General features: G+C 45.1%; 1 protein-coding gene across 1 annotated transcript in view; it reads right to left on the bottom strand.

Moving 5' to 3' along the window:
• Positions 1-292: 292 nt before the first annotated feature.
• CDH4 (cadherin 4) overlaps positions 293-26,476 on the bottom strand; it is a 426,603-nt gene continuing 400,419 nt past the window's right edge. Inside the window, exons 9-16 of the mRNA XM_017815353.1 lie at positions 23,029-23,214; positions 17,668-17,921; positions 14,144-14,286; positions 9,624-9,857; positions 8,326-8,559; positions 4,033-4,172; positions 1,929-2,093; positions 293-532 (exon numbers count right to left, since the gene is read on the bottom strand). Of these exons, the coding sequence (XP_017670842.1) occupies positions 326-532; positions 1,929-2,093; positions 4,033-4,172; positions 8,326-8,559; positions 9,624-9,857; positions 14,144-14,286; positions 17,668-17,921; positions 23,029-23,214 (1,563 nt within the window). The 3' untranslated portion in view covers positions 293-325. The remainder of the gene's footprint in view (positions 533-1,928; positions 2,094-4,032; positions 4,173-8,325; positions 8,560-9,623; positions 9,858-14,143; positions 14,287-17,667; positions 17,922-23,028; positions 23,215-26,476) is intronic.

Here is a 26,476-nt window from a genome sequence, read left to right as displayed (position 1 = left end):
GAGACAAGTGTTCATGCGAGACAGCTCAATATTCTAAGAAAAAAAAATGGAAAGGAAAAAGAAAAGAAAAAAAAAGAAACCTCCTATATCGCCACTAAAAATAACAATACAGTCAGCAGGGGATATTAATTAAAAAAGCTGCCACATCTGTACAGTTCTTGCTCCTGCATCGGCTCTTTTTGTTAACGTTGTCGTCTGTGGGTTTGTTGTTCTTTCTTTTTCTTTTTTCCTAAATTTTTTTCTTCTTCTTCTTCTTCTTTTTTTTCTCCTTCCTTTTTTTTTTTTTTAAATTTTTTTTTTTTTTTTTAAATAACATGAGGTCAGTTTAATCTTCCTCGCCTCCCCCGTACATGTCCGCCAGTTTCTTGAACCTGGGCCCCCAGTCGTTAAGGTAGTCGTAGTCCTGGTCCCCGGAGCTGGAGGAGTTGAGGGAGCTGACGGAGCCGGCGGTGGAGCCGCTGCCCTCGTAGTCAAAGACGAGCAGGGAATCGTAGGGGGGAGCTGTGGGGTCGTTGTCTGCTGCCCGCAGGCCCTGGGGGGGCAAACGCACGGTGTTAATACCCACCATGGGGTTTTATGGTGCTAAGGAAGGGTGTCTGGGCTGCTGGGCTGCTGGGGATCCCTGCAGCGCAGCTAAAAAGAGGATGGTGAGAAAATGAGGGTCCCAGATGCACCTCTAGGTACAGCCCTCCCAGCTGACCCCCAGCAGAAAACCCAGTAAACCCCAGTGCCTCTGAAAAAGTGGAATGGAGTAGGAAGGGGCTTGTTTCTCAGCATCCAGCTCCAGATTTGGAAAGCTTTGTGTTCTGGCCAGTGGGTCCCTTTTGGTGTTGTCTGTTGAGATTTCCAATGAAAGAAGGAACAGCACCTTTCCTCTCCTACAATTATTTTAATTCTGATGATTTTCTTTCCCTTAGGAAAACAAAATAAAAGAAATCACTCCAAGCAAAATTCTGCAATTAGGACAGACATGGGGTGTGAAATCCTGGGCAGAGGGTTGGGAAGCATCACTGCTCCTGTGCGTTGTGGGCAGCAGCGTAGGCTGGCCACGGAAATGGCCTCGGGATATGGAGAAAAAGAATTGCTTTGCTGCAGCCCAGCATCAGGAAAAGCCTGGTGGAATAGACCTGCAATAAAGCAAAACGCTCCACCTTCAGAACCCTCAGCCTCAGTGTGGGGACATGGAGCTGGTTTCACTGCAGTGGAAAGAGCTGGGATGTGTGTAACAGCGAGTCTTCACGAGCATGGATGTGTATAAATGTGACTGAAGGATGGGCAGGAACAAAGGAAAACGGGGTTTCAATGATGAAAATGAGAAAAAGCACAGCAGGAAATGCATGTAATAATAGAATTAAATGGCTGTAACATTTATTTTTCTGGCTTAGGAAATGGATGGTGTGCTTTGTCTCCAAGGAAATAATGCATTGATTGGTTTGTAACCACTCAATCACTCAAAAGTAAAAACGAGATAAGAAAATACCAAATGGACAGATATTTTCTACAAGCAGATAAAGGAGCAGTAATCGAATATAAAATAAAGAAACCCTCTCTGATCTGAGATGAGCCTCTCTGTGCTGCAAACTCTTTGAGGCTTTACACCAAACAGAGCTTACGAGGAAGGCACAGACTGCTGAAATAATTACAAGTTCGGGAGCCAGAAATGGCTCATTCTGCCTGGGTGCTGAAAAGCATGGTGTTTGTGATATCCACAAGACAGAAATCTTGGGCCTTTTGCTTCCACTTTGGATTTTACACGTTCAATGCCTTTATTAAGCCAAGTCCTTTGCTTGTGCCAATACTTCCCCTGGCTTGCATCAGACTTCTGGTGTGAGCAACAGCATCACTTGCTCCGTTCAGTCAGGGAAACCTGACTTTAGCTGGCTGCTCAAGCTTTTAAGATGTGACACAGGACACCCTACAGAACATACCTCATTAATAAAATCACCAATATCCCCTGGATGTGGGATTACTGGTCTGATAGGATACTGTGGTTCAGCACCAATAGGTCTTTCATCCACCCTTCTGACTCCGGGTGTCTTGTTCAGCACGTGATCCATAGTCTCTGGCTGCTGGAGCTGGCTTAAATCGTAATCCTGTGACAAATGGGAAGGCATAGTGTGAAATCAAGGGCTTTTTATTCAGATCATCTACTCACTCAATGTGCAAACAAGTTGAGAGGTGTAATTCTGTTTCCGCTGAAGTTTGAGGGCAAATCTTATCCCTGGGCATGCAGCTCCTCTATCTAAATTACAGATGAACCTGAACTCGGAGTAGCTCATAAAATTGCCCTCCTAAGAGTGCATCTTGTAATGTAAGTTAAATCAAGTATTTAAATATTTTCTGAATATTTCACACAGTGTCTAAATATTTAGGATAAAAACCTGGCTTTTGTGTGCATGTGCAGAGGTGTATCCTTAACTTTTTGATGAAATACATAATATAATGTAGAGACATAGTGTTGGTAGACATATTATTGCAATTACATTTCTGCAGAAGCAAAAACATTAAAATGTGTATTGCATTTATGCATGTAGGCCTTTCAAAGTAATTATGTTCTTTTTGCTTGTGAAAAATCCCAACAGAATAGGTTTCTATCATGCAATGAGAAGCAGGTAATATTTCATTAAAAATGTATTCATGTAGGTAATGGTGTTTTGCTGTTCTTCCTTTGGTGTTATTTTTAACGAATCCTTTCTAAAATATTTAAGCCTACAGTGTAGTTGCCTGAAACCAGATACTTCAGCTAGTTGGAATGCTTATAACAGTACTTTGTTCTACTGCTAAAACTATCCCTGTGCTCAGACGGGGATGATTGAAACTCCAGGAGCAATATTTATAAATAACTTGACAGCGACAAGAAAAAAGAAATGCTAATTTCGAGGATTTTTCTGTGGAATAAGAACTTCCCAAGTTTCGGGTAAGTCCCTGCCTCAGCTTGTCATGGCAGCTCTCCCCAGGCTCACCTGCTTGCCTTCGGATACCACTGGGAGCTCCACAGCAGCATGTGCTGCAGTGGTTTCATGGGCTCCTTGAGCACCAGCCCTGGTCACTGACCTTGAACCATGCAGTCCAATTGAACAAGCAAGAATAAAACCATTATATGGTGTAGAGTCACACAATTTGCACGACAATCATGTTTGAGAGTGTCCTGGGCTCTTTACTCGCGTTAGGCAGGAGTAAAAAACCAGTGACTTAAACATGAGTGACCAAACTTTGCTATTTCAGCAGAGGAAACAGATCAGTAGCAGTGGAAAAGCACACCCCAGGAATGCAGGCCAGAGAAGTTTTCGTGCAACATCAGCCTCGGTGTCTGTGAGAAGCAGCACTGCAGAAAAGCTGACGTGTTCAGGCAGCCTGTGGCTCAGGGCTCTGTCACCCAGCAGAGCTTCGCCACTGCGTGCTCCATGGTGACAGAGAAAACCCTCAGATCTATTTGGACATTTCTCACGAACCATGTCCAGAAATTAAAAGAAATTAAAGGCACATTAGAGATGATTAAGTAGATGCAGGGAAAACCCACAGAAGCTCAGGGCTCAAGCAAGCCAAGCCAAGTGCCTGCAGCCACAGGGCTGGGGAAGGTGGCAGCTGTTGGCTGGTTTTACAACAGTCTCTGATGGGGAATGATAAAATACACAATTTCAATGTCTGAAGTAACAGAAATACTGTTCGAAGATGAGTGTCAATGGATTGATTTATAGTCCTTTCCCCAGGAAGCTGTGCAGGGGGTAGAAAAATCCATGTGTGTCGTGAAAGAGTGGGGGGAGCTGGATGCACCACCACAATGTGGCACCAGCCTCCTGGCATGGTCCTGTTTGCACAGGAAGGTGTCCCAGTGACATGCTGAATCTCCTGCACTTGCTGGCTCTCACCAATGTCCACACCACACTAGGGAAGCCAGTAAAGCTGCCTGGTCATGAACAAGGGGAACACAACCCTTTGCACGTGCTGTAGTGAAAATAATGTGGTTTCTGCCTTTTTGAGAGTACAGTTTGCATAGATCCTCTTTGGCCACAACCCACAGACTGCTCTCACCTGGTCTTCCTCTCCACCTCCCTCTTCGTCATACTTGAGGATGTTGTCCCTGACGTCGTCCTCGGGGTCGATCAGGAGCTGCTTGGTGTGACGCTCCTTCTCCCGGCGCTTCATCCACACCACGAACAGCAGAACCATGGCTGCAACGGGGAAGAAGCTGGGTGAGTTGGGACCTCCCACAGCACGAGGCCAGGCCGGAGTGTCCTAACACCTCACCTGCTCTTGTCCGCTATGGAGAACCTCACTGGCTGCTGGCAGGAGGAATAAAATGTTATCATACTGCATGTTCTGATTTTTAAAGAAGAGATCAGTGAGAGACGTGAATACTGTGACAGGTCTCCACTGCAAACATTTCTTGAAGATCCCGTCACCAACGCTGATTGAGATGATGTTCATCAGGAGTAAAACACACAATCAAAGGAAAAGAAAACAGAAAGTGTGAAAACTGCAGCTTTCTGAAAAAAAATCCTGAATTTTTAGGATTAGATTTCTACCTTTATTTTATTCAGGGGTATAAAATAAAGACAGAGGGAAGAGAGCTGCAAGACAAGGAAATGGGTACAGACACCCAACACCTGTGCACAAGGGGCTGTTCCAGCAGTGTGACACAGGTTCAGCCCATTCAGGTCACAAGCCCTGAGTGTGACAGTCACTTTGCTGTTGTCTGCAGTTGGCCAGGCAAGACTGGTCTGGGGAGGCTGCACAACACTAGGTCCTGTAATCCAATTTGGACTCCCTCATGTTCTTCTTTGGTCCATGAGAGAAGCTCTTTAGACTTCCAAGATCACATTAGCCAGGACATTAGCACATGCATTTGGCCATCCACTTGCAAAGCAGATCTGAGATCATCTGAAATCCTTTCAGAAAGCAGGGATAGCTTTGCAGAACAAGGGAGAGCAAATCTGGTAGTACACAGCCAAGCTCCTCAGGCATCAGCATCTGCATGCCAGGCTTGGCTAATCTCTCTCAGTACAGTAACAGGGACAGATGAACAGTTCTTGAATCATGAGAAATTTTTCCCTTCTTGAACAGCTTTACCCACAGGGAACACTGGCTCACTGCTCCACAATCTCACCCTCCAAAGGGCCACATGCATCCCAGGGGCTGTGTGCTCCCTGGGAATTACTGCATGGAAGTCGATATGGGAACTGAAGTCTCCATTAACATAAGGCAGCCAGACCTTGTCTTCTTCAAGAACCTGTTAATATGTTCGTTTTCATTCTCGTACTCAGTAGCTGCAAATAATGTAATTAAAAATGAAGTTAAGCCTGGGCAGCTGACGCAGTTACACCTCCCACTGTCTGCTTTCCCCTCCATTCTCCATGCAAGCCCCACAACAAGCTGCAAAAGTGGCAATCTGCAGGAGAAGGGAGCGATGGGCGGACAGTGGAAGTGGGAACGTGTGGCCCAGGCTCATTTCACCTGAGTCAATCCTCAACTGTGCCAAACCACTGCAGCCAACACAAGCAAACCCAGGCAGGATGTGAGATCCCAAACTTGGTGGTTTTCTGCTGAGAGCAGACCCTGGGAATAGGGCTGGGCAGCCCAGTTTGCAGCCCCTCCATGGGAGGAGGTGGTTAGGAGTTCTTCCTCCCAGCACCAAAGTGTTTATGCACAACAGGAATTCAGTGAAGTGAGAGGAAAAGGACCGGGCAGCTCATTACTGCCATTGTGTGCCAACTGGCAGCCATCCCTGCCTGCCAGCCAACAGAATTGTTTCCAGATAGTTCAGCATTTCTTTAAGGCTTATCCCACATCTATTCAAGACAGAAAAAAAGAAAAGGAAAGAAAATGTAACTCTTATCTGCAATATAAAACCTCAGCTATTTAGCAGACTATTGAAGTCCCTTTCTCGTTGTTCCTTTTCAAGTCTCTCACAACAAGATACCTGACTGGTCCACAAAGACAATATTATAATGGCTACCGAGGTTTATCTTTTTATTTCTTTTTTTTTTTTTTCAAATGATACTTTTTTCATGCACTTGTGGAAAAAACTGTGCCATTAATGCCTTTACAGCTACCTTGGAAAAAAAAAAAAGACCTTCAGAGTGTCAATGGTGGATGTAGTGCACTCTCCTTCCTTTTATTCACTCTGCGGAATGGGAAGTGCTATTACTGCTGTTAGACCCATTTTCACTCTGCATGTAGTTTTCCTTGAAATCTATTGTCTTCACCTTTCACAATTTTTTACTGCATTGCTCTTCTAAATGTGTTATTTGTGCAGCTAATACATCAGGTAGCAAGAAGAAGAAAAAAACCTCTTTGAGCAAAGGTAAAGGCAGAAGCTTCCTTCACAGGAGCAATCTTGGATCTGTCCCCTTGCTGCTTCTTCCTTTTAAAGTCATCAAACTTTGACCTGCTGACTCTAAAATGGACAAATAGCACAAAAAAATCCCGCATCTGCCTTTTTCTAGGCTATTGTTTAGAGGTCATGATACGACACAGATAGAAAGGAGGCAAAACACTGGGAGGATGTAACAGTAAAACTGCTCATTGCAAATTACATTTTTCATCACTGATACAGTGCTTTGCAGCTCTTGAAGATAAAAAAAAAGTCAATTAGAATTACAATGAATGTAAAAATAAGCTTTTGTAATAAAAACCGTAATTTAAAATGGGATAATGTATCTGAAAATGGAAAGAAGAATCTCTTAAATCAAATGTCCTTCAGCTGAAGTTAATTTCAGTCAATAGGATTTTCAACTGTTTTAAATCGTATTTTAGCACTGGATTTATACAAGAGCAGCAAAAAGAAGACCTATGTTTAATCACTTCTGCGGCTCCAGTGCAAACTTAAGCACACTCCCCAGTGTACTGAAGGTGGTGGGGCTGATGAACACTGTGTCTTCATCTGGGTGTGAATTCACCACAAAACCCCCTTTGCTGAAGGGAGCAGCCAAAGCATTTTTCTACTGGGACCCCACACCCAACGAAGGACAGGAATTGCCCATCATGGCTGGGCACAGGGATGCTTCCATGGGCTTGGCTGGGCTGGGTGAGGAGTGGGGTCTGCACAAACCCCCCGTTTCTTGCTCACTCTCCAGCCTGATCCAGTAGATCAATTACAAACCAGTACATTCCCCTCACCAGCCCAGGAGGGTGGATGTTTGCCCAGGGATGACCCATTCTCCTAATGTACCACACCATGTCCCCATTAGGTGACATTTGTAGCATACGTCGCTCTGTCTGCTCTCTGTTTAAACGCATTGGAGGGAAATATTAAATGTGATTTAGTACCATAACTCCTATTAGCTTTAATGAGAGTCTCATGGATTCATCCTGTGTTTCTTGATGAATATTTACCTCATTGTACATTTCAGCTCTTGTTTTTATCCATTCCTACTGTGCCAACTGCTGCTTGATGTTATAATGATATCATTTTTATTTTTAAGTGTGTGCACACATGGCTATTGGTAATTCTCAGGACCAACAGCATTGCTGGGTAAAAGGGATAGTTTTGCCTCAAGCAAAGGGATGGCCACCCCTTCTCTGTGATCCACCCCCAGCCTTCCATTACTCCTGACAAATTGGGGATTCTTCCTCTAAAAACACTCAAAATCCTCCAAGATTAACCAATCTGAAGTAATTTTACAGGCAATGGGAATACCTATTGTTGTTCTTTTCCTTGGAACAACCAGAAAACCACAGTCCCTCTGCAAGGGACTAGCCAGACTCTCATAACCAGCAAGAACCAGTATATCCATAGCCAGCCAGGAACCTGAGAGCTATGGGGGTGTCTGCAACAGGATTTTAGAAGAGTGCATCACCTTTTCCTGTAAAATGTGGAGAATCCTATCACACTCACTACCTACAAGTTGTTGTCAGTATAATGAGTTTTTAAAGCTACTCTAAGTCTTAGAAAGACAAGTCTGATGCAGGCAGAGCTCATTTTGCTGATGCTGCAGTGAAGGAGGTTCGAATGCAGATGTGTGAACCAATCCCACAGCCCAAAGCCCAGGGATCTGTCCTCTGCACAGAGCTTCAAAAATACCAGCCCATAGGAACAGGACAACAGGTAACAGGATGGGAAACAAGAAGGAGGGTAGATTTAGAGTAGGTATTAGGAAGAAATTCTTTACTGTGAGTGTGTGAGGCAGTAGCACAGGTTGCCCAGGGAATCTGTGGCTGCACTATCCCTGGAAATGTTCAAGGTCAGGTTGGATGAGGTTTGGAGCAACCTGTGATAGGGGAAGGTGCCCCTGCTCATGGCAGGGGGTTGGAACGAGACGATCTTTAAGGTCCCTTCCAACCCAAACCATTCTGTGATTCCATGCCAGCCCCTGTGGCACTTACTCAGTAAGATGATGATGCAGATCAGGATGGCAATGATGGCCCCCGTGCCCAGCCCTGCAGCGGCCACGGCCCCGATGGTGGTGCAGTCGCCGTTCTCGTCGCAGGGACACACCTTCACCTTGATGACAGAGGTGTTGTACAAGGGGGGGTTTCCTGAGTCCGTCACGATGATGGGCACATCATACACACCCGCCTCCAGGTACATGATCCGTAAACTGAGCTGGGCGTAATCACCTGCAGAGACCAAGAGGGACAGACAGATGACAGACACTGGTAGAGCCTTGCAGCCACACTTGTGCAGGCTCCTCTGCTAGAGCAGAGTCCTGAAGAAGAGGCTCTCAGCAGCACACCCAGGCAGGACAGCTTCAGACTTCTGCCCTAACAGTCTGGCCAACAACCAGCCTGTGCTCTGCAAACTACCGTGTGTTTTCACTGCTGCACTAACCTACCTTGGTGCCATTTGCAAATCCAGTTGCCTGTGTTCAAAATGGCATCAAATGCAAATAGTAACACATGGATAATGCTCCCTGAGGCTGGGCTGACCCTGGCCACTGTGCAGGTTCTGTTTTCACCCACCCTCCCACCTTGGGATTTTTGGGAAGCCCATTGCCCATTGATGACACGCTCAGCCAGGTAATCCCACTGTGATACAGGGATTGAGACCTGAGCTGTGAGGGCACAAGCTGTTGCCCCCGGTCTTGCACTCTCTGCCAGACCTCAGCAAGAGCAACCAGCTATGAAGCCAAAACCAGCCCATAACTCCATGATATTTTCCATCCTCTGCTGAAACTACCAATAAGCAGAGCAATTAGGGCCATTTGTGGTTGCACGCTGCAATATAAAAATCCTTCACATACTGGTAATCTTCACACTTACCTAGCCCTCCTGGTTCCATGGTAAATTAAAAGGCTGCCTTTATGCAATTATGGTCAGAGAAATGAACATTGATCCTGATTGTGGCTTATGACAATTACACTGGAGGAACATAAGGAAGACTGATAATAGCTTTTTTCCCCTTGGCCATTATGGATGATTTATACTCTGTTCACCACTGATAACTGTTCATAATTATGAACTGCATTAAAAAAAGCCAAGTGCCAAGGCTCTTAGAGTTATGCTGCAGGTCTGATACAAATCATTCCTGATTAACTATCTTGTCTATAATGTCAGCCATAATGCGCTTTAAAAAACAAAAATCGGATAAAAAAAACCTAGCAAAGTTTGGAAGTTGGAAACCACACGTGGCCTCATTAGTGAACGAGAGCCCAAATGTCCTCAGGATTGCCTGCCCCATTTACCATTCAGCCGTGTTATGGTCCAGTTCTTCCTCACCGCAGATGGCACACTTGGCAGCTCGAAGACGAAGGGCCCGACGTTTGGATCGATGTCAGCGTCCGCGGCTGTGATGTTGATGACATTCAGGTTTGGCTTTTCACAGATCTGTGCCTCCTTTGGAAGGAGCTCGGGAGCGTTGTCGTTGATGTCAATTAGGTAGATCTGCAGAGTGCCAGTGCCGCTGGCGGGGGGGATACCTGCACGGGGGAGGCAGAGCCAAACACGGACCCGTGGCCATCACTCGGGAAGCAGCGGGATCAACAACACCACGGACCAGCCCCCTCTCTGCCTTCCCATTTCAATAAACCAGGCTATTCACCTTCCCTCCTTGGACCTTATTAGGGACATACTGCACTTTCATGGTCCCTTGCTTTATGAAGTATTATTAAAACTTCCCCAAGCCTCCTAATGTTGTTTTTCATTCCCGCAGAAAGTGGAGGTTGAGTCCTGCAGATCTGGAGCCTACAGCAATGTCCTTAGTCAAACTAAAATTACAAGCAGGTGATGCCAAGCTGCTCCTGCAAATCTTGGTAATGGCTGTTTTGAAGAAGAAAAAACATTAGAAAGATAGCTGACAAGAGGAAGAAGAGGGCTTGGAGGGAAAAAAACCTCAAGTAGTATAAACTTTTGGTCAGCATTTACTGTAGCAGCTGCTGGCCAGTTACAGACTTGCAGACCATTACGTTGCTTCAAAGAAAGCCCAACTGTCCAGCACGTCCCACATCCAGCTCCAGCTTTAGTGGTGAAAGGTCCTTGTTGGCAGCCTACAGTAAGACTCAACCACCAGCGAACACGTTGGGTGATGCCACTGACCCCCACAGCAGCTGATGTCCCAATATACAGTTCTCCATCCTCTTTACATCTATCCCAACCAGCAAGGATTCTGCAGCACAGCAGTGCTGGTCCTCCAGCCCCTTCTTGATGGAGAGCCAAATTTGTCTGACTAACGACCACTTAAACAAAGTAATACCTGTCCTGGCAGGAGAGAACAGCCTTCCCAGAAATGGCTCAGTATTTCTCACTTCTCTCCCCACACATTTCTCTGGCAGCTCTGTGTTGGCTTGCTCACTGCCTGCCTCCCTTCTCAGGCAGTGTTGCTTCAGCAATTATTTTTTAAGTATGTATTTTCAGTCCTGGCTTTTCCTCCCAGTGCTAGATACAAAGCTACACAAACCACTTCCCCACCAGAATTCTGCTTCCACAGACTTTCCTTCCTACATTTCTTTCTCCATTTCCCAAGGGAGCCTTGAAAATTCTGAAGGAGCCTTGGAAATGCTTCTTTCATGGTTCCCACATAAGTTTTTCAATCACTGATCTCATCCTTTCATCTAGTAAGCACGGGGGTAGGTGCTTACCCTCCAAAACAATGTCTTTTGATCAGCCTTGAAAGGTTATGGAGGGACAGACAGACCATCAGGACACTGGGGCTGAACATGAAAACTGACTTTCAGGATGAAGCAAAGTGATTTTAGTGCTTTCACATTACCCAGAATATCTCCTGGGATAAAAGCAAGGCTCCCACTGTAACCTCTGAGACAAACTGAACACAAACCCTCAGTCCTGAGAGGCACTAACTGGCACGTGGCTGAAATAACCTGCAATTGCTGCACATACAAATGCAGTTTTGTTGGGCTATTGAGTATTGTTGGGCTCTGTGTCCTGGTACTTTTGTTTCTTTGTGCTCCTGAGTGCAGTTCTGGGGCAGTTTCAGGAGAAATGAAAAGCAAACAATTTTTTAAATGGCCAAGTGGAACCATGGGACATTTCACATTATTTCAGCTGTCTTATGTGGAGAGAGCAGGGACATAGATAGAGCAGGTACTGATATAAAATGAAGGATCCTTTGATTTTATGCTCGAGAGAGAAGAGGACTACCATCGCACCCCTCACTCCAGAGGAGAAGCTGGTCTGCTCCCTGAAATTAAGACTGAAATACTAATGACAAAAGAAAGAGGAATACACAACCTCTACATCTACATTTAACTTTTGCATTCTCCTTCACTGCCTTTTTCACACTGCCAGAGTCCACATTCCCACAGAAAGGTATAAGCCAAGGTTTTCACCTTCAGCTGCAAGCAGGAGTCGCTCCCATCCTGCTTGTGCAAAAATTTCTAAGGAACTTGGGCCACTGTCCTGACAAATCATGGCAGAAATGAAGTAAGCTTGCCTGTGGCTGACCAGCATCTTCCTGTCATTGAGTGCAGAAAAGCAGGAACAAGCTCTCAGCCTGTTTTCCTACAGTACTGGGCCCCATGGGTGAATTCCCATGAGGTCCTCTGATATTGAGGAAGGGGCAGGAACCTCCTTCCTTCAGACAGACTCTCTCTCCCCTATTCAGCTTCATATTTCATGAAATCTGTTGGAATATGATATATTTAAGTTCTGTGAGCTTCACTGTGAGATTGGCTGAAGGGTTCAAACACTGCCAGGCTCCACACTTGTGGAGACAGTGTGATCCAAGAGACTCTCTCTCCTGGGAAAGCAGGTTAAAACTGTGCTGCCAATTAGGATTCCCCCTTTAGCCCCTTGCATTGCAGCCAAGACTTTTTCTAAAGTGAATATCTTTGCACTGTAACCCAGGGAGAGAAGGAGAATATGTCCAAGGAGCATTTGGCTAAACTTCTTCTTTTCTGTGTACTGAGAAGCAAAAAGAACTTCAAGGAAAGAAGGCACCGCTGCTTCTTCAAGAAAGAAAGAAAAATCCCCACCAAAACCCTTGACTTAAACCCTTTCTTTGATGAGTATGTGATGCTGGAGAACCTGGAACTTGGGAGAAATGTGGAAAGAGTCTATTAGCCTAGATGAAACTTTAGCTGTTATCTGAGCACTCTAGACAGAATTTTAAATAAGGTGTTGCTTTATGTGCATTTTAATGGCTGCAATATACCAGTGATAGATTAATTTTTCAGACTAAAGAGACTTATCTAGGTCCTCACTTTCTGAGCTGCTGAATGATGGATGGATGTGGAGGTGCTGATGCACTGCAGCATCAGCACCGAAGCCAAGGAAAGGGGTTAACTCCACATCACATGGTACTAAGTGCCCAGGCTTTGCAAGGTCAGATGGTGAGGATTTGGTTGACGGGTTCAAGCTCTACCACTGCTTTTGTGAACAGCCTTGGCCAACTCATTTGACCTGTTTTACCCCGTAGCTCTTGCAGGTGACCACCACTAGACCAGTTTGAGAATATTTTAGATTTCGCTGCCCTGGCTGCCTTCATGGAGGTGAAGCTTAAGATGGGGCAGTGGGACCAGTCCTACCATTCATGGCACACAGAAGGGGTAAAATGCACTTCTTGGTACAGCTCCTCAGCCCTGAAACTCTTCCAGGAGTTTCCCTTGCCCCTGTGACCTGGGATGCAATGACTGAAGTGATGTGTGGAATCCCAGAGGGAGGAAGTTTTCATTAGCCCTGCAAGCACCACCATATCAGCTCATAGTAGCCATGGCACCTCCAGCCTGAGGGACGACAAGATCTAACACAAACACTGCCCTGAAAGCACCTACAGAGTTTGAGCAGTATACAAAGGTGCTCACAGCCAAAGCCAGACTTAACTGTGCTGCTGAAGGATGGCTCTGGTTTGAGCGAGTGCTCAGCACCCTGCAGCAGGAAGGTGAGGGTGGGAGAGGGGAAGGAAGGCCCTCTCCTTGCCCTGGGAAACTCCTGAGCCCTTGACAGAGCCTTTTCCAGCTGGAGGAACTGATGAATGAAATACCAGCATGGCCACATTTAGGTATGGTTAGCAGAATTCAACAGCTTCTCCTAAACAGAATTAGGAGGAGAAATACAGGGCAGCAGCAATGGGCTTCTTGCCTTGAGTGAGACCAGTGCTGAGGTCCTTAGTGCTAATCTGACCAAAAAGCACTGAGTGATCTTTAATGAGTAGAGAAGAGCAAGCTTTAACAGGACTTCTCCAAGAGAGAAGACACTGACTGGCCTCAGTGGCTCTCGTGATAAAGCACACCAGCACCCAGATGCTCTGATGGTGGTTGCACATTTCAGGAATGGTAGTGGCAAGAAAGTGATCAGCTCCGATGACAGACAGACAGACAGACAGACAGTTCAGCAGGTGGGCTTATTTTTAATACCCTCCTGCCATCCCCCTGCAATTATTTCTGGTTTCCTGATGGAGGGCTTCCTGAACGCTCTGATCAGTGCCTCTGGGACGATTACCAGGACTGGTGTGCTCGGCAGCCCTGGCAGTGCACATCCCTTTGATATTTTTTTTAAGTTCAGGCTACACCGCTACACTGAACTCCCCAAATCGATTTTCCATTTGTCCTCCCTTTCCCTTAATAACACTCTCCGTATACTGTGCACATTTAATTTACTCCAGCAATTTCCCGTCCCACTTTCACATTTTTGACCATAAAAACCTGGGAAAAAGATAACTTATACTGACAACTCTGTCAGGGCATCATTTCTCTTAATGCATCACATTAGAGTCTTATTGAAGCATGAACAATGTGAAGCCTGGGCTCACCGTTGTCAGCCGCCAAGAATGTGGCCTCGTAGACATTATTCTTAATGTAGTCTGACTCTCGATCAAGGACAGCAGCAGTAGTGATCTGACCATTTGTGGCATTAATGTTCAGCCAGTTTGCAGGATCTGACAGCTTAGAGTATCTACAGAGAAAGGAAATAAATACATGGCAGTCTTTTCACTGACATACCCTTAATATTGCTCGAGATAACGGTTTTTCTGGACTCCTGACCTGTGATTCAAAGGACCTTTGGATAACTGGTTTTGTTGACAAACACAATGCTTAATTGAGTATATGGTTTTTGACCTTTGCAATTATTCAATTTCTTTCGTTTTAAAGGTTTTCCTTTCCACTGTGTGCCACTTACATGCCAGCTTCTGCTGCCAGGAGTGGCCATAGCCCGAGGTCTCTGCAGCCAAGGAGAAATGGGTCTGCAATGACCATTGCATTTGTATGCCTCAATTAGAGGATGGATTCCTGTGCTCTCCTTCTCCTGATCTTGCCCTTCCTAAAATAGGTATTGCTTTAAAGTCAAGGATGTTCCTGTTTTCTGCCTATGAACAACAGTTTGGGAATACCACACTGGAAGAATGCCAGCTTTCAGGCCACTCTTTTGTATCAGAATTGCATCCTCATCAGCAATTGCCTTGGGGACACTAATCAGACCTCACAGCTGCACTGAGGTGTGGACTCAAGGGTGAAGCAGCTTCAGGCCTGCTCTCCTGCAACATTTTTATATGTTCCTGAAATAGCAGGGAAGATGATCCCATGCATGTGGGAGGTTTGAAGAGAGCAGCAACAAGGAATTCCCTTGGCAGTCCTCAGTATCCCCAGGGCTGGAAGGACTAGTTGCCTCCCAACTACTCAGTCAACTCACAGCCCATGTCTGTTCATGCCCTACGGAACCAGCTTCGACCATGGTTTGTTTTGGGTAAACTTTTTCCGTGTTCTCCAGATCAATGTGTTCTGTTCATCTTTCTCCCTTGTTTTCTTGCTTTATTCATTGCTCTTGATTTCTGCATCTCAGTTTTGTACAGTTTGAACTGAGATGGACCATTACTATCCAACTGGAAGCTAATAAATGGCTGAACTATAAATGACTGAAATAAGCAAGCAAAAGCTGAGCTTGTTTCATGGCTAACTCAGACCTGCTGATAGTTTTATGTAATTTTTTTGTAGTTAGATATGCAGGTGAGACCACTAGCAGCTTCTGGTGAATATCCCTTTCCAGAAATGGGCTGTTTGAAGCAGAAATTCATAGGGAAACTTGAGCTGCATCAATCCATGTGAGCAGGAAAGCAACACCCAGCTGCACAAGCCCCTGCCAAAGGAAAGAATTACATTTTATGGAGCTAGACTCTTTGGGATGTTTTCATTTCATTTTAATACCACTGCTGTGAGGCTCCTGTCCTTTCTCTGCTAAATGACCAGGGATCCAGTTTCAAAGCTGACTTTGTGAATGTATCTGTGGCTAATGAGGATAACTTGAGGTGTGACAGTGGCCATGCCAAGCTGTGCCTCACTGGAGATGCTCCTGCTTCCTTATCTTCTATTTGTAAAAACTCTATTTCATCAAAGACTATTTAGAGAGAGACTGAAAATTGTATGCAAGGCTCTAGCAGCTGGATCAGCTCTGCAGAGTGCTTATCATGGATCTGTATAGGCTTAGCTTTTTGGGTATATTTTTTCCTAACTCACCAATGTCAACTGTGAAGTAAAAAATAAAATGTCCTTTGCATAGCTCACAAAGACAGGACCCCAAAAATGCCCCACTGCTTCTTGCAAAGCCTGGGCATTGGCTGTCCTGATGCAACAGGAGAGAGATTGTATTGGGTTCGGAAATTAAGTGCTAGCGAATACAAAAAATGTGTGTCCTGGAAGCCCTAGGAAAGAAACAATTCAAGTAATGGCTGTTCTTATTCCCAGAAAGTCTTACAAGACCCTACACATGCGATGACAGGAACGGCAGGTGCTCATTTGGATTACAGATCACCCACCTCCACCTTAGAGAGAGCACTCAATCAGAAATGAGCTGCTCTCTCCTCTTAAAACCAGCCTTGGTACAGACATCAGGGAAATAAAGACCCTTCAAAGGCCAATATTTCAAAAAGAACCTAAGAAAAATGGGCTTGTTAGTTAGGATGGTCTCTCTCCTCCAAAGTCACAATACTTGTCTAAAGACAACAAGATGAGGCAGTGAATAAACTATCATTTCCTAGACCAGACAGCTCTGTGCCAGGTGAAATATTTCAAACTGTTCCTGACACAAAATGTCACAACTGATGTAAGTTTAAGTGGCCTCAGCTGTGGTCACATCGTCTACTCAGGTTTTGCTAAAAATACTGCAGTCCTTACAGGCTGGGAGTAAAAAAGAAACAAATTTCTATGGATGTAGAAGTATCCAAAAGCAGGAAATTCCATTTCCCGTCTGCACAGACAGACCTGAAATAATTGTGGAAGTGTCACAAGGACTCTCATTTTCACACACACTTTTCTGCCAATTATTTCCCGGTGGGAAGGCGTGTCAGTCTCACTCGAGGACTGTGGATTCAGTCCCCTGTCTGCCCAGGTGGGGCAAAACAGAGTGAGTGACATCCTCCTGGTCACAGCACAGACTAAAAGTGCTCTTAAAATGCTTAGATCTGACTTTTACGAAGCTAAAATTTCGCCAGCTAAATCCCTTTCATAGGGAAAGCAGCTAAGGAGGAGGTTGTGTTTGGCAGCTCGTCTGAAGAGAAATGGAAGGTCAGAACAAATTGCACTTACTGAGAGCAGGGAAGGGCTGCTGGGGAGCTTTAGTGAGACACAGACCAAGTGCCAATGGCTTGTGAATGGGTGTTTGACTGCTCAGGCAATACTCAACTATATGACACCTTAAAAGCCTGCCCAGCAGCTGTTTGTAACCTCGCCAGCCTTGCACTGAACCGGGTTGACAGCTCTTCTCCCACTGCACTTTTAAGCCAGGCTGAACCTAAATCCTCTGAAAGCAACGCAAGGCATGATTAAAAATCCCAGCCATTCCCTTCGAAAATCCAGGCCTAGCCCTTTCTGTGCCTCAGTTTCCCCACCTGAAAAACAGAAATAACAAAGCTGCCTTTTTCTAAACCTCTGTGTTTATGAAGTGCACAAACAACACAGGTCAGAGCATCCCAGGCAAGGCAGAGGTAAAGGGTACACTGCAGTCCTGACCTCTGTAACAAGTCAGGAACCTCTTGTTATCAACTGCTTCATTTGAAGGTGTGATCTGCCCTATGGCAAGCCAGCAACATGGGATCCAACTCTGACTGCCCTCCCAGACCCAGCTGCTCAGAGTCTGGCTTATCTGGAGCGGGAAGGATTGTGAGTTTACAGGCTTGCAGGATACTCTGCAAGCACCCGACTGCAGGTGCCAGTCCCTGCCAGGCATTTCATTCATATCACATCAGTTAGTTTGGAAATTAGCTTTCAGCTGCTTGGCTCCCCAGACTTCTGCAGCTGAACCCCCCACCTGTACGGGAGCGCCCTGGGCTGCCTGGTGTCCCACCTTACTGCCTGCTGCATGAAGCGATCGGGATCCACCGCTGAAAACGTCGTCAGGACTGTTCCTGTTGGCACCCCTTCCTCCAGCCTGATTAACTTGTGGTTCGTTGGGAAATACGGTGCTTCGTTGACATCTGTGACTGAAATGGTGACTCCTGCTGTCGACTGGAAGGACATCTGGATGCCACTGGCCAGGGGAGCTTGGTTTGATACCATCACTGTCAGCATGAAAGCTCTGTTCATCTCGTAATCGACTGCCTAAAACAAACAAACAAGCAAGTATAGAGCCAAGCAGAGAATGAATTCTACCTTCTGGCTGAAAGCTGCAACATTAGAAGGCAGATATCAAAGTTGTTGCCTCATCTTGTCTCCTCCTGAGCTCAGTTCTTTCGAAGGTGCAAATCCAGACCAGCTTCAATCCAGTGCAGGATTTGGCCTTCCAGTGTTTGAAGGGTCAAATATTAAAACAAAATCCACAAAGGAAAAATTTCAAACAGCAGGGAGGATTTGCCCTGTTTTTTGTTCCAATGCTAAGTGGTTTCCAAAAGAGAACCTTCCTGTGAGAGTGGAGCATCAAATGAACAAACCCACCCAGGGCTGCTCTAATGCAACAGGTGGAGCCTGTTAAGAGGGATGGGACGGGTACTTAGCAGTGCTATTAGCACTGAAAACTGCTGACTTTGTAACTAGGACGGTCTATGCGGACCCATGAGCCTGAAGGGCTCTTTATTTTCTCTCTTAAATGAGTTTTCAAGCAACGGTGGAGCTGCCAGGAACAACGCCTGGCCTGGTTAAGCAGGTGGTCCTTCCAGTGGGATCTCTGGTCCTCCTGCAAGGCACCTCCTTATCCCCCGAGGTTTTCTGCACGCTCCTACAGCTGGGTATTGCTGCTGGGAGGTCACAGATCTCTCCTCAGCAGGCACACGAAGAGGATGTGTCTCAGGAGTCAGACGAGTGAAAAGCCTTTGCTGGCACGACTGACTGAACCCAGTATAATAATAATAATTTCTAAACCATCCCACTAATTATTACGAGGGAAGTTGCTAATCATCTGCCAGGGAGGCTTGAGTTATGCAGGATCACACCTCTGCTTGTTAAAAAACGCTTTGCCGTGATTTATAAATTTAGAAGCATAACCACTCTCCCTAATACCTTCTCCAGCGCTGAGTCTGCAAAGCAAACACTCAGGGTGTAAAACACCACTGACTTCGGCAGGGCTGGTCTCATTTACATCAGCAAGATCTGGCTGCCATGTCCTGTTTAATACTCAGTATTGTCAGGAGAGAAATCAAATCTTAGGAGGCTACACGAGAGAAACAAATTTCAGGGGCAAGAGGTAAAACAGCGGAATCTCTATTCGATTGAAGTGCAAATGTTCCCATTGCTAAATGATTTCCTGACAGGCAGGGCCAACATTTAATAAATAAAAGGAAGCATAAAGATTCCCAGTACACCCACCCTTGCTGACTCACAGACTTGTACCGCATTCAAAAATGATGCATTGTAAAAGTTCCCAGTTAAACACTGTTCAAGGCCTTGAAACAATTTGACTAATGTGTTTCCTCAATTTCTTTTCACAACCCTCAAATTTATATTCCTACAATATTAATTCTCTCTCTTTTTTTTTATACTGGCCTGTTTGCTAACCTGCCCACAGCCAGTCTGCACCTCCCTCCCCACAGGGGCTCAGAGGGAGCAAGGGGGCTGAGATCAGCAGCTCCATGGGGAATGATGTGGGAAACTCCAAGCTGCTGATGCTCAGAACAACACTGACCACACACACCTCTGCTAGGATGTGGCCTGATACAACATAGTGGTTTTTTCCTCCCCAAAATGTAGAGCTGTTTACTCAGATTCTTCCTCTCTCTTCTGGGAGCAACAAACCCAGGGCTGCAGAAAAGCCCTGCAGGGAGCAGGGTTGCACTGGGATCACCCATCCCATCCAGGAGCCATAAGTGTCACGTGCTGGTACATGGTGGCACAGTGTCCACCACACTTCAGTCTGCAAGACAGAGATGGTCTGCCTCCATCTCTTCTGTGCCCATCTGAGTCCTATTTCACACAGTTTTGTTGAAAAAAAACCAGGTAGGTTAACAGTTGGACTTGATGATCTTAAAAGTATTTTCCAACTAAAATGATTCTTTGATTCTATGACAACAGGATCCTGAAAAAGCCCACAGAGTCCCTGCATTTGGGACAAGGACCTGGACACTTGGGACAGTGTTAAACTGTTGCCTGCTTTTTACTTTCATGTCCAAGAAGCGCTTGACACGAAATTAAAAAGCAGCACTTTTGCAGATATCCCTTGTTGGATGTTTGTTATGGCACAAGCGGCTGTGAAATATCCCCCTGGAGATGCTGCACATCCTCCTCCTTCACGAGCATCTCCAACCTGGATGCAGCAGCGGGATACCAAGGGCTTGCCACGTGTCCTCCTTTTCTCAAGGTACTTTTAACTGAAGTGAACAAATTTGCCTGATGTTGTAGTTGAGGCAAATAATAACTGAAGCTTCGGCAGCATCTCCATTAGAAATTCACAGCTCTGATCCATGCAGAGTTTATAATAACATTTTACTTAGCTGGCTGCCACAGGGCAGCCACTGCTGCTCTGGGAGATTGTCTTCAGACTCTGCAGTGTCTCATCTGAGTGGGAAGTTTCTCTCTCCCCTTGATCAAGGTTTTCTTTGAAGATTAGGGTCTTGCACAGTTATAGAAATGGTTTGGAAAGGCGAGAACAGAAAAGGGAAATGTTACACTTTTGGTGATCAGATTGGAGCTGCAGATGGGGTTTTGCTGAGGGCAGCTGCCATATGGCCCCCATGAGCATCATCTGAACTCCAAAGGGCTTTTTGGTTTGGAAACATTTCTGGCTCTCCACTTCAGGCCCCCAAATTCTAGTGAAGTGGTGGGATTCTTCACAGAACACCTTTCTCTGCTCTGTTGCTGTGACTGCTGTGGCCCAGACACAAGTCCCTTTGCTTGCAGCAGTGAGTAGTTACATGCAAGCAGCTTTAAAGAGCCACATTAAAATCCAGCCATGTACGGTCTGTAAATAAATGGTTCATCAGTTGACTTAATTTTTTACCTGTGTTTTCAACCTACATCTGTAATCAAACCAGCAAGACACTGCTCCTACACTGTGAAGAACAAGCTCTGACTGGCCACCCAGGCTGACGTGCGTACATCACCCAGATCTTTAAGCATATTCACTTATTAATAGAGAACAAAATATTTCAAAGAAGAGGGTGGAATCCTAAGAGTCTTCCCTTCTTCACCATGAAAATTTAATCACAAGCAATTTTGCTCATTCTCCTTGCTGAAAATACACCAAAAAGCCTCCTGGCTTGACAGGGGTAGGAAACTCTGGGCGCCCAGGAGGATCAGGTGAGGTGAGATAGTGAAGACATCCAGTGCAATTTCAAGCTCTGAGCTCAACTTGACAAGATGGGATTTTCATGTGGTTCTCTGCATTGTGATCACTGTGGGTTACACAGCAGTGGAAAGTCAACACCAGCATCAGTGGTGTCTTGACAAATCTGCCCAGTGTTTTGCCTGCATGTCCTGAATAAGGGATGGTTCATTATGCACAAGTCCTTGTGCAGCAGTGATGATCATGCAAATCCCCTGTTGCTCACTTTGAGGTGCCTTTAAACTAAAGTCCTGACACTTTGCTATATTAAAAATAAGGGGTCCTCCTCTGTTTGCAATGAAAACATTGGCATTTTGATTTCAGACTGGCTGCTGATGTCAATGGAAGCTAAATTCTAGCATTTTACTTTGTTGAGTATTTTCTGTTTAAGCAAACGTATAGAGATATGGATATGTGTACACTTAAACACATATATGCACCCACATACACATGTCTAGAGCTACTGCTAAGCTTGAAGAGGTTTCGTAATGTTGTACCAGGTAAGGCTGTCAACCATCATTACAGAGCAATAAAGAGTGACAAATAAAAGGGCCCTGCCGAAATACCATCTGGCAGGTAAGATGATGTCTCCCTTGAAGTTTCAGCAAAGCAACATCTGCAGACATACACACACACATAGCCTAAGGGTCAGACAACAGGACAGGCTCACAAGCTCACACATTCCTACCAGTGTAACCTCACTGGTATTTCACTGATGTCATTTTTCCTAATACCCAAACTGTGCACATTAGGAATGACTGCAACTTGTTTAGCTAATAAGAGGGAAGCAGGGCTCTTTTTTCAACAAAGAGCTATTCTTAAATCACATTGCTCTTTAAACACTAGCACTTCATCCTAAGTTTCTGATTAAAACTTTTTGTTAGAGAAGGCCAGACTTATCAGAAGATGCTGGCTTTATCCATCACAGTGGGTATTATCCTTCCCAGGTGCAGTGCACGGTGTTGTGCAGCTCCTACATATCACAACAGCCTATGTGTGATGTCTTTGCTTTTTTCTGTATTAGAGGGAGCATCCACAGGCATCTTATCTGGGAAGGGCTTCAGTGAATGCTGAAGGGATCCAGTGATGTTCTGGCTGTGTGTAATGACTGCAGAAACACTCCCTGGCCTCAGAAACCGAAAGAGAAGCGAATGCTCAAGTGAAGATAAAGTCATGTTCTTTGGAGGTAGGGAAGGAAACACAATTTGATACTTGCTGCAGATACCTTGAGGCTTCCAGTTCTTGTAGGAAATGGAGGGAAGAAGGGATGGTGGATATTTACAGCCTTATTTCTCAGAGTTTTTAGACAAGATCCTCTGCTGATCTAACCTAGGGGGTGGCTTTCACTTGAGTGGAGCTATCCTGAGCTGAGGGTTTGTCCCATACTCTGTGTTTATCACTTAACACCAGGAAAAAAAAACTTCTCTAAATTTTTTCCTTCCAAGCAACTCAGTCAGAGGGAAAATCTCCTTTCCTTCTGTCACCAGAAAACTCACTCCTCCTGATATCTCCCCTGCACTCCCTGCTTTCACAGAGGATCACTTGACTGAGCCCTGCAGTGAAACACTACCCCTGATTCACAGCAAACCAGGGGTTTTCTGGCTCAAGAAGGGCAGGGCTGCACAGCCCAAGTCTGTTCCCTCTTACAGTGCTCAAAGAGCTAAGCAGAAGCAGGAGGTGGAAGTCAGGCTTGGGTGCTGGGAGGACCCTTCAGCATGTGAGGCTTTTTGAAAGCTCATGGTGGGCTGGGCTGAGGTGGGAAACCCAGAACCAGGGCCATATGCTTGAAGTGAGATTATTCAGGACTCCTGCACAGAGAGATGATAAACAACAGATCCAAGCACTTATCTTTCCAGGCAGAGAAGGCATGAAATAACTTCAGGTGCCTGGCAATGCCTGTAGCCTTAAGTAGCTGAAAGGGTGATAAACATGGATTTGCTTTGGCTTTCCCCTTACCTTCACCACGGTCACCATGCCCTCGTTGGTGACGGGGTCTGTCCGGATGGTGAAGTGGCCGGAGGGGTCCCCGCTGATGATGCGGTAGATGGCATTCCAGTTGGGGGAGTGAGGCTGGTCCCGGTCCATCACCGTCAGATTTGCCACCACGACCTCCACTCTGTTCTCAGGAACCTCTCCTGAATACTGCAAATAAAAGACAGGAGTGGTCACAGTGGGAGCTTTCTGTCCATCCTTGTGGCTACCTCCCTTCTCCCCTACGTCACCAGGCTGACTGGAAAACCTGTCCCATGGAGAGGGGTTATAGGTAATGAGCAACACATCTCTTTCTCACATCCCTTTTTTCTGGTCTTCCTATTTTTTTTTAACTGTGAATACTTTCCTGAACCCTTCAAAATCTAGTTTCACCTCTCAGCCCTGCTATCACACAGTCACAAGCTTCAGCAAATGCTCCAAGGAAGGAAACAAAAAAGTGTTCTTGATATGCTTGTTCAGTTATAGCAATGAGAGAGTTAATTGTCAACAGCAGGGGAAAATGGCAGACTAAAATGTCTAAATTTTTTAGGATGACTATGTCCCTTTATCCCAAGGTATTTTGCCTCACTCAGATTTCAGTGATGGCATTTTATTGCTTCTTCAGTGATTTTACTTCATTTTCCTTCTTTCTTGCCTTTGATTTGATTTTGTCTCATTATTTGAAGTGTTTCTTGTGATTTTGCCACAGACTTTCCTGGTGCTTAATTCTCTCATTTAGCACTGATTTTTATGGAGCATGTCCTGTTCAAGCATATCCTGATACATTAGCTGCATTCTTTCCTGCTTTCCAGTCCCTGATTTATCACACAGCTGATCAGAGATCCTGGCCTGTGAATACTTCCAGTGTTTGGGGCTCAAAAGCTGCCAGTAAGACACATTCCCAAATTTTCAACTGTCCTCATCTCTCAGCGTTGCCTTTTAGCAGCACTTGCAAATCAACACTCTGATTGGCATATGGCAAATTAAACACTGGGGAAATGCTGGGAGCGGCTGGCTCGGAGTCTGTAACCGAAATCCTGGCCCCAAACTGCAGGAGCAGAGCACTTCTAAAATCTGGCCTTTGGTGTGCACAAATGCCAGGTTGTGTAAATGATAATAAATCATTCCTTTGTTAGCACAAGAGTCTGTTTCCCCTGTAACCCATCTCCATCCATTGGCATCTTCCACTTACGGATGCCTATATTTAGTATATATTATTTCACCACTGACAGGAAAAATATTCAATCTGCCTTATGCTAATGTAAATTTAAATTTGCCCTTTAGTGGTATCCTGAATGGCATCTTGCCCTCTTTTCTATTATGCACCTGTCCTAAACAAGTTTTCATTAGTGAATGCAGATGGCATCTCTTTCCAGCCATGCCGAGTGGTGGGGAAGAACAGTGGGAAGCTGCAGGATAATTCTAATTCCAGTACCCGCTACAGCTCTTCTTTTCTCTTTATTTCCCATGATTTCACTTGTTCTTTACCCATTCTCCTGCCCAGTTTGGAGTCTCTGTGGCACACAGCTTAAGCACAGGAAATATATGGAAATTTATCAAAAGCCTCTTGAAACATCCATTAGATTATGTCATATGTACATTCTATTATCAACCTCGTCTGAAACCCGCTCCGAAGAACTGAAGGAGATTAGTTAAACAGGATCATATCTCCCTGAATCCACACTAGTTACTGCCCATTACATTAAATTAATGTTGTGGCATGGCTGCAATGACAAGCTGATGAGCCCCCGATCTCTTTTAGGAGGTGGCTGCACTGATGACAACATAGTACCATACTGTAATTCCAAAGGAATTAAGCAATGTGAAACCACCTCAAATCTTTGACCCAGCATCTGTTTTATGCCCTGTAGAATTAACTCACCAAGAGTAAGCCATCGGGTGTATTTAAGATTTTTAAGAGGGCCAGTCCTACAGGCTGCTGAACACCTTTAGTAGGTCATAGCCCAGGTGCTGCCAACGAGTTGGGGTTACATGGAAAAGTCCCCCACAATCACCAACAGATTTTACAGCAGCTTCTCTAAGAGCCATCACAGCACCTCTTTTCAGCCCATAGTTATGAAGCTTATGCGACATATTTTAAAATATGAGGTATATTAAAAATCATAAATACACAAGCACGTGCCAATACAGAGCCTGGAGGAAGATCACAACAGCCTATAGAGGTTTTCCATTAGGGTAAATACCACAATGCTCAGTATATACTGGGCAATCCAGGAGTTCAGCCAGTTGTTGACCTCTGTTAGGTATAGTTAGGAAATTATCAGTCCTAAGCAGCATTTAGATTGGACATTGCCTATTATGCTTACAAAGCAAAGTATTTTTCTGATGAGAACAGAGCATCTTCACTGGAATTAATGGAGCCATTCATAGCTATTCAGGGTGAGAAGGAAATCTTGGAGAGAGGTGCTATGAAGAACAGAACAATTTTCATCAGCTACCAATAAGCAGCTACTGGGAATTCAAAGCTGATCCTGAATTTCCTCTTTCTCACACTCCTCCACAACTATTATTACAGGTAAATGCTGTAATGTGTATTGTCCACAATTGTCTTTACCTTTAATGAAATTAAGTAATGACAGTAAATTACACCTGCTAAAGGAAGGATGGCAGCACAAAGCTACCCACACTTCTTTAATGTCATTCCCTCCCTACCCTGGAGTAATTCAGGATAATGAACATCTTTCACTATGCTGCTTTCCAGCATTCCCTCTGCTGTAAGTTCTCTTTCATAAGATTACAATTGATTTTCAAATAAAGAGAAGCATATCTATTTAAACAAGGTAAAACAATGGGCAACGGAGGAGCTGCTGGAGTAAACACAAGATTGATAAAGCAGTGCTTGACCTGTACCTGTAGCATTTACTCATATTCTCCTGTATTTAATTTAGCTTCACTTTCAATGGTTGCATTTGAAGTCCTTAATTTCCAGAGTGCTTTCTAAAGACCATTCACCAGGATTTCTATGGCTGATTGTTACACACTTCGCTTCCCTTCTCAGATAAGGATTTGTTCTGAAACCAGCATGTTCTAAAATCCTTAAATTCTGTAGGATCTTTTTTCCTCCCCTCCTATAAAAGCCTGTGCTGGCAAAAGCCCTTCTCCCACTCCTCTGGATTTGGGCTGTCTGAAGTCATGTCTTGCTGAAAAGGCAATAATTCATTCTGATTTTTGGTCTGGTACTAAAATTGGTTAATCCCAGAGTTTGTCTTTCATCTCACTCGGACCTGACAGCACATAAACACACAGACAAATATAATTCTGGAGGAGAAAGGGATTGACATGGGGGACAAATGATGAATTCACACCATGACTTGACTTTGTGCAATAAATCTGGAGTCTGGTCCGTGAAGCCATGCACAGCCGAGTAAAACCAATTAGCTCACTGCAGCCACTCCCAGGGAGGTGTGGAATT

This window comes from Lepidothrix coronata, unplaced genomic scaffold, assembly GCF_001604755.1.
Source record: "Lepidothrix coronata isolate B3197 unplaced genomic scaffold, Lepidothrix_coronata-1.0 Scaffold49, whole genome shotgun sequence".
Taxonomy (NCBI): domain Eukaryota; kingdom Metazoa; phylum Chordata; class Aves; order Passeriformes; family Pipridae; genus Lepidothrix; species Lepidothrix coronata.
Note: the sequence above shows the minus strand (reverse complement) of the source record. Positions and strands in the feature narration are given on the sequence as shown.